The sequence below is a fragment of the Equus asinus genome, chromosome 1 (assembly GCF_041296235.1).
Source record: "Equus asinus isolate D_3611 breed Donkey chromosome 1, EquAss-T2T_v2, whole genome shotgun sequence".
Taxonomy (NCBI): Eukaryota; Metazoa; Chordata; class Mammalia; order Perissodactyla; family Equidae; genus Equus; species Equus asinus.
The window spans coordinates 37,216,251-37,235,313 of NC_091790.1; the positions used below are offsets into that span (position 1 = coordinate 37,216,251).

Genomic DNA, 19,063 nt, shown 5'->3' on the forward strand with positions numbered 1-19,063 from the left:
ACAGGCTGAGGATCCAGGGGATGAAGAAGGGGGAGACACTAAAAGTTTTATACAGATGAGCCATCTCCTGAGGTTGTCTCAGTTAACTATTACTGTGAAACAAATTGCTCCAAAACTTAGTGACTGAAAACAGCGCTTACCATCGTACAGTGTTTATTGGTCAGGAGTCTAGGAGCGTCTTACGGGGTCCTCTGGCTCTCTCACAAGGCTTCAATCATATCCAGGATTGGCCGGGAAAGATTCCCTTCCTACTCCTAGTTCACACATGTGGTTGTTGGCTAGATTCAATTCCTCTCAAGCTGTTGGGCTGAAGACTCAGTTTCTCTTGAGCTCTTGGCCAGATGCCTCCCTCCGTTCCTTGCCACATAGGCTTCTCCATAGAGCCTGTCACAACATGGCAGCTTGCTTTGTCAGGGTGAGCAAGTGAGAGAACGAGAGAGGGCGAGAGAATGTTAGCAAGACGAGTCACAGTCTCTCCCGTCGCTTTTGCTGTATTCTCTTTATTAGCAACATGTTAGTGGGCCCAGTCCACAATCTAGGGGAGGGAATGACACCAGAGTGTGAACACCAGGAGGCGGGGATCTTTGCATGGCGTCTTAGAAGTCTGCTTTCCATAGCCTCTGAAAAAGTCTGAAGGCTTTTTGAAAAAGGTTTTGAAAAAGGCGGCAAAACTTTAGAAGCCTACTTCATCGGCCCTGTGACCGACATCATCCTCACACTACTGTTACTCTAAAGATTCCCAGCTTCAGGCCACCAAGGCACTTCCACCACTGCTGATCTCCTTGTGTTCAGAATCATCAGTGAACCAACTGCCACTGCCACTGCCACTTGACCTGTGCGAGGTTGATGTCAAAAGAAATGTTCTGGTCTTTGACCTGGGAGGTGGCCTTTTTTATGTGTCTGTCCCCACTATGCAAGACGAAATTGTTGATGACAAGTCTACATCTTGAGGACACCTCCTTGAGTGAAGAATACCTTGACAACCAGTCAGCCAGCTAATTCATGGCTAAGGTCAAGTGCAAGCATAAGAAGGATATTCACGAACCAAGAAGGCCGTCTAAGCCTGTCCCTCTGCTACTTGTAGTATGCTGGGTGTGTTTTTTCTTCCAGGATCAAGGCCAGTGTGAGGTCAAGTCCCTGCACGAAGTGACTGACATCTGTCCCTCTGTTACACACTCATAGTTGGAAGAATCGGATGCTCACCCACTCTCTGGCACCCTAGACCTTGGAGAAAGCCCTGTGTATTGCCACCTAGACAAGTCACCAATCCCTTGTGGGTGGCTCTATCTGTAGCCACAAGATTTAAAATCTCCTATGAGAAGAAATAAGACTGAATTTATTCACAGACAACATGATCTTGTATGTAGAATATCCTATAGCGTATACAAAAAAGCTACTAGAACTAATCAGTGAGTTTATCAAGGTTTCAAGATACTAGGTCAATACATAAAAAATAATTATTTTTCTGCATACTACAGTGAAGAATTGGAAAATGAATTTTTAAAATACCATTTACAATAGCATTGAAAACTTGGAATTACTTAGGAATAAATTTTTTTTTTACGTTCCATTATGTGTCCCTTAACAACAGGGATATGTTCTGAGAAATGCGCCTTTTGGCAATTTTGTTGTGTGAACATCATAGAGTACACAAACTTAGATGGTCTAGCCTACTACACACCTCGGCTCTATGGTACTAATCTCACAGGACCACCATCGTATATGCAATTCGTTGTTGACCAAAAGGTCATTATGCGGCACATGACTCCCAGAGGCCGGTCTCTGTCCCGGTGCTTCTGGAGTGCTTTGCACGTGTTCCTCAGGAGCAGCACTTCACACGCTGCATCGCCGTGATTACATGTGCAGCTTCGCTTCTTGTGAGAGCCCACTTCCTGGCCTTCCACAGCATCCTTACATGGCTGGGAGAAGGCGCGCGCTCCAGCGTCTCTTCCTCTTCGGAGAAGGACACTAATGCCATCAGAGGGGCTCTACCCGCATGACCTCTTCTAAACTGAGTCACCTCCCAAGGGCCCTGCCTCCCAATAGCATTGCACTGCGGCTTAGGGCTTCAAGATAGGGATTTTGGGGGGATACAAACGTTCATTCCATGACACCAACAGTCCCTGAAAATCCGCTTTAATTTTACTTTAGGAACTAAAATTCAAGATTCGTTTAAATTATCTTTATAAATTACATATTTCTACCACATCCTTATTGGATTCTATGTTAGGAACTGGGGCAAGATAGCTAAAAGTGGAAGCAGCACTGTATTAGGGGAAAAGGGACTGAGAGGAAATTGGAGCTACACTCGTGGGATCCCTCCTCTCCTTCCTTGAAACACGTCAGCGAAAGTGATGGGAGCCGCTTTCCCCCTAAAGATACGATGAGTACACTGGAGACAGAGGGCTGATTTGGCTCCAGGGCCCAGCGGGCGAGGGATGTGGATACGGACCTGTAGTCGGTAAATGCCTGCCAGTGTGATGGCCGTGGGGGTTTGAATTATGTTTCATTCTGTGTGATGGATTTGGACACTTTGTTCCTGAAAATTCATTGTATAACAACTAGAACTTTTGCGTGTCAAAATTCCTTTGGCCACTGACAGTTTTCATGGGACTCTCCTCACGTTCCATTGAATCTGTCTTCCAAGTATCAGAGGTGTCCTATGACTCTACCATTGTCATCCGCCCAGCTTGGTTCAGTCACTACAACTAGTCGTTCTCTGTTCCATTCCCCAGTCTCATCCTGAGCTCTCTCTCTGGTGTTAGAGCTTCCGCATGAGTTATGAAGCGTGCCCACAAGTTCCCCAGCTGCATTTCTCAGAGCATCTTCTTTGCACCCCGAGGGCAGTTAGAACTAGTTGGATTATGTGAAGATTATTTAGAATGAGGTAGAAGAATTTAGCCTCCCTTCCTGTGCTCCACACAATGCCGGCACTATAGATGATACAAAAGAAGAGTAGAGCTGGTCCTGACCTTCCACAAGCATTCCGGTCTCACAAGAAGGCACACAGAACAGGGAGAGGAGTGGTAGTGCCAGGAGAAAGTTGTGCATATTTTTTGTTTGTTTTTTCCCCAGAGGAAGGAATCCTGAGAAAAATAGGGGTGATGAGGCATGAGATGGGCTGAGCAGCAGTCCAAAAAGTTGGGGACGGAGGTAAAGTCATTTCATTTGGTAATGAAGAGATCACTGAAAAAGATCAGAGAGTGGTTACGGAAGTGTAGGAAGGACAGAAACGAGTTGGCAGTGGGTTCTTCGCTCGGTTTTCTCAAATCGATGTCCTCTGAGCTTCTGGCATTGCTTCTCCTCTCCTCACGCTGCCTGCTCCTTGAACACTGTCGTTCATCTCCATGACTTCTACTCCCACCTCTTCCTGATGGTTCTCATGTGTGTATCTCGAATCTCACTCTCTCCTTTGCCTTGCGGATGTTTCCAGTCACCTAGTAAATTCACAGATCTTCCACGCTGACATATCTCGTAGCATCCTTTTTAGAATTAATTACGTGTCACTCCCCACTAGAATGTAGGCTCCACACGATCAGAGACTATGATTCTTTTCTTTACTGTGAGATTTCCAGTTCTTGTTAAGGCCCCACATAGAGTATGTGCTCAATAAATATTTGTAGACTTAATCAGTGATTACGATTTCAAGGTGAAACTCACTGTATTCTCCCAGAAAATGTTGAAGCTTCTCTCTTCTCTATTCTGGCTAACAGCAGGACCAGCTGACCTCACCCAACCTGTTGGTCAGCCCCAAACTTGAAACTCATCATGTTTCCTCTTTCTGCTTCATCCTCCACATCCAGTTAGACAATCCTTTTACTTTCTCCTAAGTGTCATTCCTTCATGGGCAAATGTTTATCGAAAGTCTATATGATAGATGCTGGGCTGGTGAGACAGGGCGGGTTACCACACTGAGCCTTCTTCCAGCCCCCAGTTACTAACACGCATCCCCACTGCCATCCACCCTCTTCCCTCACCCTCTTCGCTGTCTCTCAGCCTCGAGACTGGACCCTTTAGCCAGAGGACACGTCTGTCTTATTCACATTCCACCTCCTCTGCCCAGTCCGGAAGAGTAAATATTAAACAAATATTTGAGGACTGAACAAAGGACTCCTCCCCATTGCCTGCAGAATAAAGCTCCAGTGTTACAGTAGGGTATTCGTTTCCTACTGCTGCTGTAACTAATTACCACAAACTGGCTTAACACGGCACGTCATTGTATAACTCTGTCAGTCAGATGTCTGACCTGGGAGTCAGCGAGCTAAAATCAAGGTATGAGCAGGGCTGCATTGCTTTCTGGAGGCTCCAGGTAGGGTCCTTTTCCCTGCCTTTTCCAGCTCCTAGACGCCACCCACATTCCTTGGATTTTCCCATCTAGCAAAGGCAAGTGGAGTCCTCTTCACGTTGCATCACTCTGGACTCTTCCGCCTGCCATTTCCACTTCGAAGGACCCTTGTGGTGACACTGGGTCCACCCAGAGAAGCCAGGATCATCTCCCTGTCTTAAGGTCAGCTGATGTGCAACCTTAACTCCATATGCAATCTTAATTCTCCTTTGCCGTGTCATCTTCACAGGTCCCAGCGATTAGGGTGTGAATGGCTTTCAGGGGACTGTTACTTGCCTACCACATGTGGTCTACGTTACTTTTCACAATTTGGTCCTAACTTACCCAACCTCACTTCCAAGCCCTTCCCTGCAAGTTTTCCGCTGTCTGGCTATACTTGCCTCTGAGCTGCTTCCTCTGCTGGAAATGCTCTGCCCTCGGCGCCCCACCTTATCTTCCTGGCACCTGCCTATTTAGAGCCTGCTCACATATACCGCCTCTGTGACACCGTCCCTGTTGTGTCCTGCTCCCCCATCGGTGTGCGTGTAACGTGCATGACTCTGTAGCCAAATGAAATAGGAGGCATGCATTAGTGGGGACTCTCTCGCTTGCACAAGACAGAAAAACTATTTGAATGCTCCTACTTGTTTATCACCACGTACTGACTCACATGACGGAGCGAACAGGGCAGAGCGTGGGAATGGGGAATGTCTATTGCACAGGCCCAAACAGGTCATCAGTGCTGTCTCTCCTCAGCATCCTCTGTGCCAGCCTGGCCTCCTGCTTTCTTCTCAGTGGCATCCTCTGTAAGATGGGGAGAAAGGGGTGTTTTCAGAAAGAGGGATATCCAAGCTGCATTTCCCTCTGCCTGGCAACTTCAGAGGATCAGGCCATGTGTCCAAGCCTTGGGTAGCCATGTGCTAAGGGAACTGGGCATTGTGGTTGGTGAAGCCTGGGTCTTGTACCGACCCCACCTACCCTCGGGCTTTTCAGGGGAGGGGCGTGGTCAGGCAGGTGTTGCTGCCATGATTGGCAGCATCGCGTGGTTGGAAATAGTGGGAGAGTCACTCCCCAGAAGAGGGGCAGGAGGGAAGGGTGCTGGGCAGACCCCAGATAACAGTGGGGCAGAATGAACTCAGTAGGGAATCAAAGTGCCGTGGGAGCACTGAGGAAGGAGCAGAGGTCGGGAGGGTCTCACAGCCTGCGCCTTCCCCCTGGAAGAGGGAAGATGCCGCCATGTACAGAGCGATTGGACTGAGTGAGCTGGGATTGTTTTGTGTTATCGAGAAGGCAATGGTAAGATGTTTTAAAGCTTTTGAGCAGAGCAGTGCCGTGGTCCAACCTGGTGAGGATGGGAACTCTGATGCCAGTGCAGAAAAATGGAAACCCCCATCCACCCAAAAAAAAAAAAAGTTTTTGGGAGGTAGTGAATAGTTGATGAAGGCCCACCAGGTGGTATTAAGAAATGAGAAGCAGGGGGCCAGCCTGGTGGCGTGGTGATGAAGTTCGCGCACTCCACTTCGGTGGCCCAGGGTTCACCAGTTCAGATCCCAGGCACAGACCTAGCACAGCGCTTATCAAGCCATGCTGTGGCAGGTGTCCAACATGTAAAGTAGAGGAAGACAGCTCAGGGCTAATCTTCCTCAGCAAAAAGAGGAGGATTGGCAGATGTTAGCTCAGGGCTAATCTCCTCAAAAAAAAAGAAAGAAAGAAATGATAAGCAGGGGCCAGATTCAAGACTCTTCAGAGCAAAGAAGTGGTGTCAGGAGTGGGGATTAGAGAGCACAGGTTCCTGTCCTGAGTGACTGAGAGGTAATGTGACCTGAGTTGAGATAGGAACCCAAGAGGAGGGACAGCCTTGAACAGGATGTCAGTTTTAGTTTGAGAAATGCTAAATTTGAGGTGCTGGCAGGAAGCCCATAAGAAAATGTCTCACAGGCAGTTAGAAGTTCAGGTAGAGGAGAAGTCAGGATTAAGCACTGATATTTGGGACTTATCAGAAAACAGATGGTGGTGTAAATCATTCTTTCCCAAAATGTGGGATATGTACACTTGTACAAGAGATGAACTTAGGTGACGCATGGACCCCGCAATAACATTTCAGCCTTGCAGCAGGTCACATTTCTGTTTCTGTCGAGGAGAAATGCTTCGTTTGGTTTTAGTGCATCTCGATGGGTCCTCTGAGGTGCGCTACTCTCCCACTCCATGGGTGTCAGGCTCAGCTTCGTGTAGCAACAGTTTCACATCATACTGGATTTCCTTTTATGGCAATGATAGTTTCCTTTTAAAATAAACATTTCTAAGTTAAGTCTTTTGGAATGTGAATAATAGTACAGCTGGCACCATATATCACAGAAATAGTGACGGTGGCATGGAAATGACTGAAGTTTAGGAAGCATCTGCACAAACCAGCGTGGGTGAGATCATGCGAGGAGAGTGCAGAGCTAGAGGACACGGAGGACAGGGTCAGGACTTGGGGAAGTGTCACCTAAAGGCAAGAGGAGGTAAAGAAGAAACAGGAAATGATGATGGTCAGAGGCAAACTTAGTTCTTAGGGCAGAAAAAGCCAAAGGAACTGTGCATTTCAAGGTGTCATCACATGCTTGAGTTAACTGAGGTCTAGAAAAGTTGTTAGGTTTACTAATTAGGAACATTTAGAAGTTTCAGGGGAGTTGTGGTGATATATTCAACTTCCAATGGTTAAGGAATAAGTTGGGTGATGAGGAAATGGAGGAAGAAAACGTTATCTGTTCTTTAGTCAAAGTTGAAAGAAAATGGAAGAGGGCTGGGTCTGTATTTTGAAGAGAGGCTTAAGGATGAGCATGTTTATAGACCAAGATCAAGCAGCCAACAGAAATAGGAAGAGGAAGAGAGGGAGGGAGGAAGGAAGAGGCAGGAGGAAGGAAGGAAGGAAGGCAGGCAGGCAGGAAGGAAGAAGGCAGGAGGAAGGCAGGCAGGAAGGAAGGAGTGTTTTAAACATCTATACAGATTAGAAACTACAGGATGGCCATAAAGTCTGGAAACATGCACAAATATATGCTTATTGGTGTGGGCCCACGCGTCCTCTCATTAGTAAGGCAGTGTAATGCTCTGCACTGTCACAGTGAACATGGTGCACTAACACATTTTGACCAATCCTCAAGCATGCATCTGTGACTTGTCTCCAATTTCCACTGACCAAACCTGTACCCTCAGCATACCCGGTAAGTAATCAATGGGAATCGAACTATTTTTAAAAATTGTTTCCATACTTTCCAGTCTACAAAAGAAAGTGAGATAGAGAGAGGTTAGGAGGTATAGCTTGCCGTGGTCACATCCAAGTCTTAAATTCAAAGACTGTTTTCTGGGAACGGCCTCAGCGACCTCGTTGGAGGCTTCAGAAGGGAAGCTCTGCATTTCAGCGCTGGAAGCAGCGCCGTCTAGTGGCGCGTCGCAGCAGGTCAAGAGTTAATGTTCTGGGCTTTTTTAACAGTGGGACTTGCGGTTTTAGTAGGTGAACATTGTGTCTGTCATCTTAACGCCGTGCTAAAAGAATCATATTTCAAGTTTGCCATTCTTAACTGCTAAAAATCCAAGGGCAGCTACCAAAAACTAGGACTCAAAAACTTAATTTTTAGATCTCCCATCAAAATTTTAGAAATGTAAGAGCTTCGGTATGTAAAATCGTCTCTTGCAGTTAAATCTGTGCGTTACAAAATGTCTCTAGATGGATTCACAAGAGACAGGTGACATTGGCAGGTTGCCTTTGGGGAGAGGACTGGGGAAGAAGAATTGAAGGGGTGATTTTTCACCATTTACCTATTTTAGACGTTTAGAATTTTGAAGCATGTGACCGTGTTACTTATTTTCCTAATTAAAGTTGTTTATAAATTTATAATACAGGATGCTTTTTTAAATTGCGGTCACATTGGTTTATAACATTATATAAATTTCCGGTGTACATTATTGTATTTCGAATTCTGTGTAGATTACGAGTTCACCACCCAAAGACTAATTACAGTTCCCTCACCACACACACACACACACACACACACACACACACACACACACACACACACACACACACACACACACACACACGCCTAGTCACTGCTCTCACCCTCCTCCCTCCCCACTCCCCCTCTGGCAACCACCAGTCCAATCTGTCTCTATGTGATTGTTGGTTGTTTTTATCTTCTACTTATGAATGAGATCATACAGTATTTGACTTTCTCCCTCTGACTTATTTCACTTAACATAATACCCTCAGGGTCACAAATGGCCGGATTTCATCATTTCTTATGGCTGAGCAGTATTCCATTGTGTATATATACCACATCTTCTTCATGCATTCGTCCCTTGATGGGCACCTAGGTTGCTTCCAAGTATTGGCTGTTGTGTATAATGCTGCGATGAACATAGGGGTGCAAGTATCTTTATGCCTTTGTGTTTTCAAGTTCTTTGGACAAATACCCACCAGTGGAATAGCTGGATCATATGGTAGATCTAGTCTTAATTTCTTGAGGAATCTGTACTGTTCTCCACAGTGGCTGCACCAGTTTGCACTCCCACCAGCACTGTATGAAGGTCCCCTTTTCTCCACATGCAGGATGCTTTCTAAGACTTTTCTAATGCAGGTCATGAATGAAAAACTCCAGCACTGCATGGAGCTGACAGATCTGATGCGCAATCACCTGACTGAGAAGAGGGCGCTCCGCTTGGAGTGGATGATCGTCATCCTCATCACCATCGAGGTAGATGGCTTTCTTACAGAATAAAGGTAACTTGAGAGAGAGAGAAAATGATAGCGGGAAAGAGCATGACTTTGTCCTAATCCTTAAGTCTATTTGGAAGTGAGGTAAGTGTCAAGTGAATACAGTAGTATTTTGCAAATGCATTGTGACTTTTGGAAAAGTTCCACATTTTTAAAGATATCATTTAGAGAAAGTTCTAGCTGTAAATTCATAATGTGAAGGCCAATAGCAAGTACTTCTGCCTCAGATCTGCAGCCTGCCATGGGGGAAAGACACTTATGTCAAGAGCATTTATCATTAATTACAACCTTGGAAGTCATTTTAGGCTGTGCCAGTGATTTGCCACGAAATTACTAATTGTCACTTTTTATCACCCTAAGGTAATGTTTGAGCTGGGACGAGTATTTTTTCTGATCAAGTGATGACCAAAGAAAAAGCACCACTGCGAGACAGAATCATGTTCTATGATCAAAATAAATGCCCAGTTGGGGGATCGCTTATTTAATAGCTATTTAATTTTTTAAAATCAAGTTGTTATAACAGTCTTTTTCAGCTCCTAAATGTATTGCTGCTTGAATAAAAATTATGAACAACCTGGTGTTTGGGTCTATTAAAACTGACAATTTGAAAGGAAAATGTTCATTTTATTTTAAAGAACTTTGGCTAAGTTTACCATCTAGGAAATCTAGGCAAGATACTCACTAAAGCCAAAAGGCTTAAGGTTTGGACACTCTTCCAAGCCTGTCCCCAGGGAGTCCCAGGCACGGCTCTGGCTAAGAGAACCATAGAGGAACTCAGGAGTGTTGAAATAAAGATCGAAAACAAGACAGGCCTTTTGATGCCAGAAATGAATTTTATATACCTATTTTAGGTGCCATAATTTGAGTATGACTGCTCACTGGCACTTTGCCTTTTATTAATAAATACTTTCCATCCTTTCACTACCAAGTTAGTCAAAATATTCTTCCCACAAACTTTTTTTTTTTGAGGAAGATTAGCCCTGAGCTAACATCCGCCAGCCAATCCTCGTTTTGCTGAGGAAGACTGGCCCTGAGCTCACATCTGTGCCCATCTTTCTATACTTTATATGTGGGACGCCTACCACAGCATGGCTTGCAAAGCGGTGGGTAGGTCTGCAGCCAGGATTTGAACTGGCACACCCAGGGCTGCTAACATGGAACATGTGAACTTAACCACTGCGCCAGCCCCGAAACATTTTTTTTAGTTTTGCACATACCTTGGGTTTGGGGAAATTTAAAAATATCAAGTATAAAGAATTTAACATTACATGCTTAACATCTTGAATTGATAACATTTTTTTTAAAGTCCTTTTTATCTTTGTTATTTTTATAAATCATAACTCCCCCTGCCCCATTACCATCCCTACCACAATGAATTTAAACATTTTTTTCATGCATTCTATATATATCCATGAACAGTTTTACTGTTTTAAACTCGGGCACTGTCATTTTGCAACTTAACTGCTACATAGTATCCCACCAAGAGAGCACACACTTGCTCCCCTCACTGATGACATTTAGACATTTGCTCTAGGGGTGCGAAGGTGAGCATCCTGGTGTCTTTTTCAGCATGTGCCTAGAGTTCCTCTTGAGTAGCAGGTCTTCTGAGGTGCCTACACCCCAAGGGTAGCAAAGACTTTCCAAGGAGAATGTAGGCATGGATAGTTCAAAAACTGCTTTCTGTGCCGAAGGCCCACAAGTGCACTTCCATAGACTTGCTGGGCCTGTGCGCACCCCTGCAGTGTGTGCAGCCTGTCCTCCTTTCCCGTCTTCCCTCCGCACTGTACAGAAGGCACCTCTCAGGCACCTCGGATCTTAGTTTGGCGCACGTTATTTAAAAACCTTTAAATATATTTAACCTATGTTTAATCATCTTTGGGAAGCCAAACAGGAGCACAGTTTGAGATACTGGTAAACAAAGCCTCCTTTAATGGAGACCATATTATCCCCCATCTATTAACAGGCATTTCCAATAGAATTTTACGCCAAGTATCAATGTGTACAATTTGCTGTTTGGGTCAGCTGTGTACTAATTATAATAATTTTAATAGCCAAAAAAAAGAACATGAACATTGGGGGCCTTATGGTCATGGCAAATTACAATTTAACATTTCAACTTGTATACAAATATGTTGCAAAGAACAAAAAGACGACTTTCAAGCACGGAAATTTATTAGGATAACGTTCTGTGGGGAACGTAACAGTTTTCCAAGGAGAAAAAGGAATAACGTTAAATTGAACCATTTACTTAGGTTTAAATGGATCATAGTGGACATCAACTCATTATGGTATTACATGCCACTAGATACATTAAAGACAGATATAATAATTCTATTTTTAAATAATATTTATGATACATTAGAGGTTACATCTTTTTCAACTATTTAAATTTATGATAAAAAGCTTCAACTTAAGTTAGAGAAAAGTTTCAAAAATTATTCTAGGTATAACACAAAAAAAGTTTTTCAAGATCACAACTTTTCTAACAAAATGACCAAGAAATTATACCAGAATATTGAGGAAGGCCTAAAATGTTAAGTACATTCACCAGCAGCTCCAGAAGCAGTCCTCAAAGTGGTATCAAATTTCTCTCTTAGTAGAGTACAGAGCTTAAGACCAACCTGGATTTGAATTCTTGCTCCACAGCCACTCGCTGAAGCTCTCTGGGCCTCAGTTTCCTCATCTGTAAAATGGGCTCAATAGAGCACTCCCTCACAGGGCTGCAGTGAGGATTAATGGAATTAATGTACGTGAAGCTAGGAGAGTTAACTCCTGCTCCAGTCCATCTGGGTGGAAACCCATGTATGATTCTGAGATTAAGTGGAGGCTGAGTCGCATCCCCAGGACGCTCCTTTGAATCCACAGTTAAGACACGTCGTGAGTAGGACTTACACCAGGTGTTGGTGAATCCTGCGCCGGGAGGGACAGTTCATTTCGATATGAAGCAGTATTTCCCTGTTTAACGTGAGCTGGCTCTTCAGTGCAGGCCCAGAAAGGCTGTCCAACCTCCGCGGACCTGGCCTATACCAGGAGCTGCCACACGCCTTCAGGGCGCCTTCTTAGACCGCCGCGGCAGTCAGAGGCAGAGACGTTTTCATTTATAAAATCAATACATTATTTTCTAGTATTATTTTTTGACAAAACTTAGCCTATTTTTAGTTCTTGTCCTGTCTCGCAACCACTTAGTTTTCCCAAAGTATGGTCCTCAGACAACTGCATCAAAGCCCTGGGCGCCTGGGATTATTACTGACTCCTGTGTCCACCACGAGAAGCTGAGGCGGCAGCTGGAAATGTGCTGCTTACAGCTCTCCAAGCTCCTTAGGTCCACTCACTCTTGAAAACCACAGACTTAGAACCTATTTATTGGTCTGCACTCAGTGTATAGATGGACTTTGAATAACTCATTAGCACTCTCTTGCTCCATTTAAAGTGCTAAGCACTACACCTCACGGCTGATTCAATTCTTTCTAGCCCTAATCCACCTCATACTCTCCCCTCCCTGCCTTTACAAATTCTGTGTCGCGTGCGTGTTGGGAGAAGGTAAGGAGGTTAAGTAGAGGAAATTTTCCCGAATACCTCCACTCCAAATCTATTTCCTTTCGACTCCCTCCATTGGTTCTGATTTGCCATTTGGAAGGAAGATTTCAGGGCACTATACCAAATTCCCTTTCAAGGGAGCTTTCCTCAGAGGCAAACAGGATTTTGCAAAGGCCACATTTTCACTCCTTCTGCACAATTTGAAACAAAATGTAGATTTAAATGTTTCTTCAAAAACAGACAGAATGTTTCAACATCCCATAGCCTGTTATAATAAAATAGCCTGGGAAGTATGCAGGATTATAAAACCTACTCACAGAGACAGTCATTTTCTCATGCAATTCAACAAAAACTTATCCAGAAGTTACGATGTGTGACTCTAGGCTCCAAGACAGTGGTGAAGCAGACAGAGAGGGCCCCACTCCCATGAAGCTTCCACTCTAATGAAGGCAGCGGGAAACAAGTCACAACTGACTGAGTAACCTGCTTCGAGAGAGAGACGCTCTACAAGGAAATCTACAGAAGAGGTGCAGAGGTGGTATGAAAAGTCAGGAAAGGGGAATACAATAGTTAAAGAACTTAACATTTACTTTCGGTTTAGACATCACTATTTGACTTGAAACTCAAAACACACGAGATCCTGTATAAGCTTGACTTTTAATTGAGCTTCTGCACGAGACTTGAAAATTTGCTTACCATAACAATTTTTTTAAATATTGCTAAAACAAAAATATGGCGTGCTTCTTAAATTCATCAAATGAAGACTTACAGAAGGCGACAAACGAACGAAAGAGGATGTAATTCCAGTCAAATCTAAACCACTAGACACCAGTCCTTAAATTCAAGGTTTTTGATCTTAATCAAAAAAGCCTCATGTGGTTTGGGTTCTGCTTATCTGAGAGATTTTGACTCGGAGCACCCTGATGGCAAGTAAAAGGTTAGCTGGGATCCTTGTCCAATGCTTCACTAACGGAATCTGGAACTAGAGTCCTCGAAGTTTATGTGGCCCCTTCAGATCCTGGGTTTCCTGAAGCAGCCAGACTTGCAATGGTAAGCTGGGAAAGGCCTGGGCGAGGCAGCCACCTGCTTATCCTCCCTTCAGACCACATTGTAGGAAGTAATGAAACAGCCAGCTTTTTAAAATCAGGACTCTGCTGCAACTCTACAGACCTTTAACACGGATAAATTACTAGAACCAGGAAACTCGCCTACCAATGAGCAATCATCGTCATAAAGAAAAACAAGTTAATATCATACACACCCAGTTTTTATCAATCGGGGGATGCAGTTTTTCTCCACAAATTTCATCATTTCACTTTCAAATATAAGAATCTCAAGTCAAACACAACTCCATAAGCAAAAATTCAGATTCGTATTTTGTTTTTTAAGAAATATTTCAAAACTAAAATAAGTGTCTTTAAAAACCAGTTTTGACTCTTGATACAACTTGGATCCATCTTCGCTCCACTTGGCTGAGTGAAAGCAGCCAGTCTCAAAAGGCTACATATTTTAGGATTCCATTTATATAACGTGCTAGAAAAGACAAAACTGGCGATGGGGAACAAATCAGTAGCTGCCAGGGGGTCAGGGGGAGAGGACGGTAAGTACATAAAAGGCCAGCATGAGGGAGTTCTCTGAAGTGACAGAATGTCCTGTATCCTGATTGTGGTGTGGTTACACAAACGTACACCTCTGTCAGAGTGCAGAGAACTGTACACCAAGAGGAGGAAAGTCAATTTTACTGTATAATTCTACAAATTTCTTTAAATCAGTGATTATTTCAAAAATATATTAAAAATCCTATCATTTACTGAGGTATCGTGCTAAACCCCCCGACGTACACTCTACTTTATACTCACACGACCCTATGAGATAAACATTATCCCTATTGGAGTAAAACAAAACACTGAGGCTCAGAGGTCAAGTAACATGTCCAAAGTCAAAGAGCTCAAGGGAGGGAGCAGGATGCCAACCCAGCTCTGCCTCCAAAGCCTCTAGGCTATTTTTTTTTTAAAGACTGGCCCTGAGCTAACATCTGGTGCCAATCTTTTTTTCTTCTTCTTCTTCTTCTCCCCAAAGCCCCCCAGTACATAGTTGCATATTCCAGTTGTGGGTCCTTCTGGCTGTGCTACGTGGGACACCACCTCAGCATGGCCTGGTGAGCAGTGCTAGGTCCACGCCCAGGATCCGAACCTGTGAAACCCTGGGCCACCAAAGCGGAGCACGCAAACTTGGCCACAGGGCTGGTCCCTCAAAGCCTCTCTTCTAAACCACTGGGATAGCTATACTGTCCACGCTCTATTCAGCTGCCACTCCCAAAGATGTCAGGAGGCTATGAAGTCTCCTACTTAACACACTACAGATAATGTGACGATGCGCAGAGGAACAAAACATGATTCTAGGGCAGCACTGTCCAACGGCACTTTCTGTGACAGGGATGTTTGACATCATCTGCGTTGTCCAATATGGTAGGCTCTAGCCACACGTGCCTACTGAAAGCACATGTGGCTAGTGTGACGTTACTTTACACAGCCACAAATGGCTAGCAGCTACTGACCTGGACAGCACAGTTGTAGAGAAACAATCCAACAAGAAAGTGCATGCCAGAGAAAGAACCAACATATCAAAATGTGATGGCACCTCACCAACAATAAATCAATGCAAGGTAGATGTATAACGAAGGAGTAAACTGAGACACGCACAACCCTCAAATATGTCACAAAACTAAGTCTATCTTTCAAACATCTACTCACCCTTCAAAATTCAGTTTAAACATCAACTTCATTTATACTACCACAGCTCTTTGCACATGTCTAATGTAGAGCAAACTGTATATTAAGTATATGGTGTGCTCTTCTCTCCCACCGGACTGTGAGCATCTTACAACAGAGACAGTTATTAACATGTACTCCACCAGCACCTACTACATATACCCAGAGGCTTTCTACAACAAACATTTTTTCATTCGGTTCTAGGGGGGGAAATTATCATTTTAGGTCCTTCAACTACAAATTCAATTCAATTCTGCAAGCATCTGAGTACCAGCGGTATACATAAAGGCAGTCCCTGGAAGGAGCTTACAGTGGGGATGGGGGCTATAGGTAGACAGACAACAAGTGAGAAGAGTCATCACCCAAGTACTACGACCAGGGCTTGAGGGCAGAAAAGGAACCATCAGGTGTCCCAGTGGTAAGAGAAACTTGAACAAAGCAGACATTATCCAATTCTCTAAGAGAAAAAGACTAAGACAATTTACTCTAGCCCCACCTATTACTCACAAAAGCCTATCACAAAAGCCTAATGGATTTAAAAGAAAAAAAAAATCAAGGAAGGCCTTAGAAATTTATCCTAGCTTCCCCACACTACCAAGGGCCGGGACTCATCCTGCTCCTTGTGCCAGTATGCCACAACCAGTCTTAGAACAAACCCTTCTAAATCAAAAGTTTCCATGAAAATGGCACAGCAGAGACAAGTGGTATACTTTTCTTTACACTTATCCCCTGATTATCTTTCAGTTATAACATCTTTTAGGGCCTGGAAATGTGCTAACTAGAATAGTTTCACAGTACAATCTCATGGTAATAGGCAGCATCTAGAACTAACAGTAAGTAAAACAGTTTGAATTCATTTAATAAATACATTTTCTGTTTCCTCTAAAAATCAACAGCGGGTACTGGTTAGAGGAGTCTGCAAATTCTAAAGACACCAAGCATTATCCGTAGGGCACGGAGGGGGAAAGTATAACTTCCGTCATGTAGAAGAAGCTTGCGAACTGGAAGACTAGAGAACGAGAGTTTACACTGTAACTTCCCTAGAAAAGATTCCAAAAAAATCACCAGCCAATTTGCTCACCTTTATCAGCACACAGATTATTCATGACAAAAGTCAGAGAAAATGTTTAGTTTTCCTAGACTGAATGGCCTCGGGCCAGTTAATTGCTTAACTTCTTTGAGCCCGCTTTCTCAAATTTAAGATTGAGGAGGGACTGAGACTAGAGCCCCCAGAGAAAAGTGACTTAATTAACTAAGATAATTACTTACAGACTGACTTCAGCAAGGCTTCTGATTCAACCCTAATTCACCCATAAATAGCAAAAATACAGAGCTGCAATGATTAAAATATGACAGAAATTCCTTAATACTCCTCCCTTTAAGACTTGGAGCTTAATTTCTCTGCCCTTGGCTGTAAGCTGGACTCAGTGACTTGCTTTTAACCAAAGGCATGTGGCAGTGATGGTGTGGCTTCCTCTCTGCTCTCGCCTGGATCCCTCACTCTGGGGGAAGCCAACCCCCCCACGCTGTGAAGACACTGAGCAGTCCAGTGGAGAAGGACTGAGACCTGCGAAGTGCGAGCACTGGCGCCGGAGGCTGAGCCACCTGGGGAGCAGGTCCTGCAGCCCCGACAACAGCCTGACTGCAACCTCACGAAAGACCCCGACCCAGAACCACCTAGCGAAGCTCCTCCCGGACTCCTGACCCACAGAAACTGAAGCAGATAAACAAATGCTGGTGTTAAGCCGTTAAGTTTTGGGGTAATTTATGACAGCAAGAAAACTAATATACCAATGTTTTTTCAAACTGGGGACCCTGATCCATTTGTGATTGAGGAAATCAATTTAAGTCACCACTATCAGCTTTAAAAAAAAAAGAAATAGTCAGAAAAGATAGAATATATAACTCATTATAATAAGTACTATTTCCTGGAAACTGTTTCACTTTTACACATGTGAGTACTGGGTAGAATTTCATAAAATGTATTTCTTAGAAACACAACCGAAAAAGTTTGAAACCTAACAGCCTGCCCTAACAGGTTTGAAACTAAATTCCCTAATATAAAGGGAATCCTTGAGGGAATATGGTCTCAATAACAACCAACTATAAAATAAGCATTTTCTATGAACTTTACAACCAAACCAACGAAATGTAAGACACTCTCAAAATACATCTTTTCTGGTTTATACGTTAAGCTTGATAAAAGCACAGAAAGTGTGGGGGCTGGCCCAGTGGCACAGTGGTCAAGTGCGCATGTTCTGCTTTGGCGGCCCAGGGTTCGCCAGTTCGGATCCCAGGTACGGACCTACACACTGCTTGGCAAGCCATGCTGTGGTAGGCGCCCCACATATAAAGTAGAGGAAGATGGGCACGGGTGTTAGCTCAGGGCCAGTCTTCCTCAGCAAAAAGAGGAGGATTGGTGGCAGACATTAGCTCAGGGCTAATCTTCCTCAAAAAAAATAAAACCCACAAAAAGTGTGTTATCTGCCCTAGACTTGTAACTCAAGCATATAAAAAGCATGTCGGGGGGCTGGCCCCGGCTCGCGTGCTCCGCTGTGGCGGCCCGGGGTTTCGCCGGTTCGGATCCTGGGTGCGGACACGGCACTGCTCACCAGGCCATGCTGAGGTGGCCTCCCACATGCCACAACTAGAAGGAGTCACAACTAAAACATACAACTATGTACTTCGGGGATTTGGGAAGAAAAAGCAGAAAGAAAAAAGATTGGCAACAGTTGTTAGCTCAGGTGCCAATCTTTAAAAAAAAAAAAAAAAAGAAAAGCATGCCATTTTCCTAATTTAAGAGACGACCCAAGAGGACATCCTTCACATATGCAGTGAAAAAAGCTGCTTTGGGATCTACCCACATTCATTTCCTCTTACTATTACTTTTATCATCAATGTTCAAGGATACATCTTCAACCTGAGCACACACAAATTTTCACCAAAAGAGTCAACTACAGTACTATGGAACGGCTTTCTGCCCAGTGTCCGAGGCTCACTGGAAGTACCCTCTTCAGGACACAAGCAAGCACGTCTTCTTCTGGGTGTACCTCAGCATAACACATCTCAAAACTTTCAGCAGCACAAGACTCTGCAGAATGTTTATGACTTAACTTTTGATGACTCGACTCAGATCATTTGCTTGCACTGTGATTTTCTCTGAAGTAAAATGTGTGAAACTATTTTTGAACTCCTAATTTGCCAAATGTATTTTCAAAATGCAAACTAAAAGCGTGCATAAACACTAAACAGATGATTTAACTCAGTTTTCTTAGTACTTAACTCTGAGCATTTGTGGCTCTCCCACAACCAGACTGACAGCCTCCGGTGGTCCCATCCTGAGATACACTACCAGCCCTTCTCTGCAAGGACTGTCTTCTCTCCAGCCTTTGCATATGTACTCATCTAAATGTTTCTACGGCAACAAGTTGTAGAATGCAAATCCAATTTGTATAGCATTCCTATTACTCGGTGATGGCGACTAAAAATCAAAATAATTGGCAGACTTGGCAAAAGCCAAGTTGGCACGCCTATGCCTTGGGGGAACCAGCAGCAAAGGAGCCCAGTTCCAAATCCGGGCAGCAGCTTTTGAAGAGAAGACCAGGATGTCCCGGACAATACTTTCTCTAGAAACGAGATTCAGAATTTCAGAAATAACCCGAGCTTATTTCTATACAA

General features: G+C 44.0%; 1 protein-coding gene across 3 annotated transcripts in view; it reads left to right on the forward strand.

The window, feature by feature from the left end:
* Window positions 1-9,650, forward strand: part of RMND1 (required for meiotic nuclear division 1 homolog) — a 42,026-nt gene extending 32,376 nt beyond the window's left edge. For all 3 annotated transcript variants that reach the window (XM_014827967.3, XM_014827968.3, XM_070490065.1), the window contains 2 exons: window positions 8,941-9,057; window positions 9,438-9,650. In XM_014827967.3, the coding sequence (XP_014683453.1) occupies window positions 8,941-9,057; window positions 9,438-9,479 (159 nt within the window). In that variant the 3' untranslated portion in view covers window positions 9,480-9,650. The remainder of the gene's footprint in view (window positions 1-8,940; window positions 9,058-9,437) is intronic.
* Window positions 9,651-19,063: the final 9,413 nt, after the last annotated feature.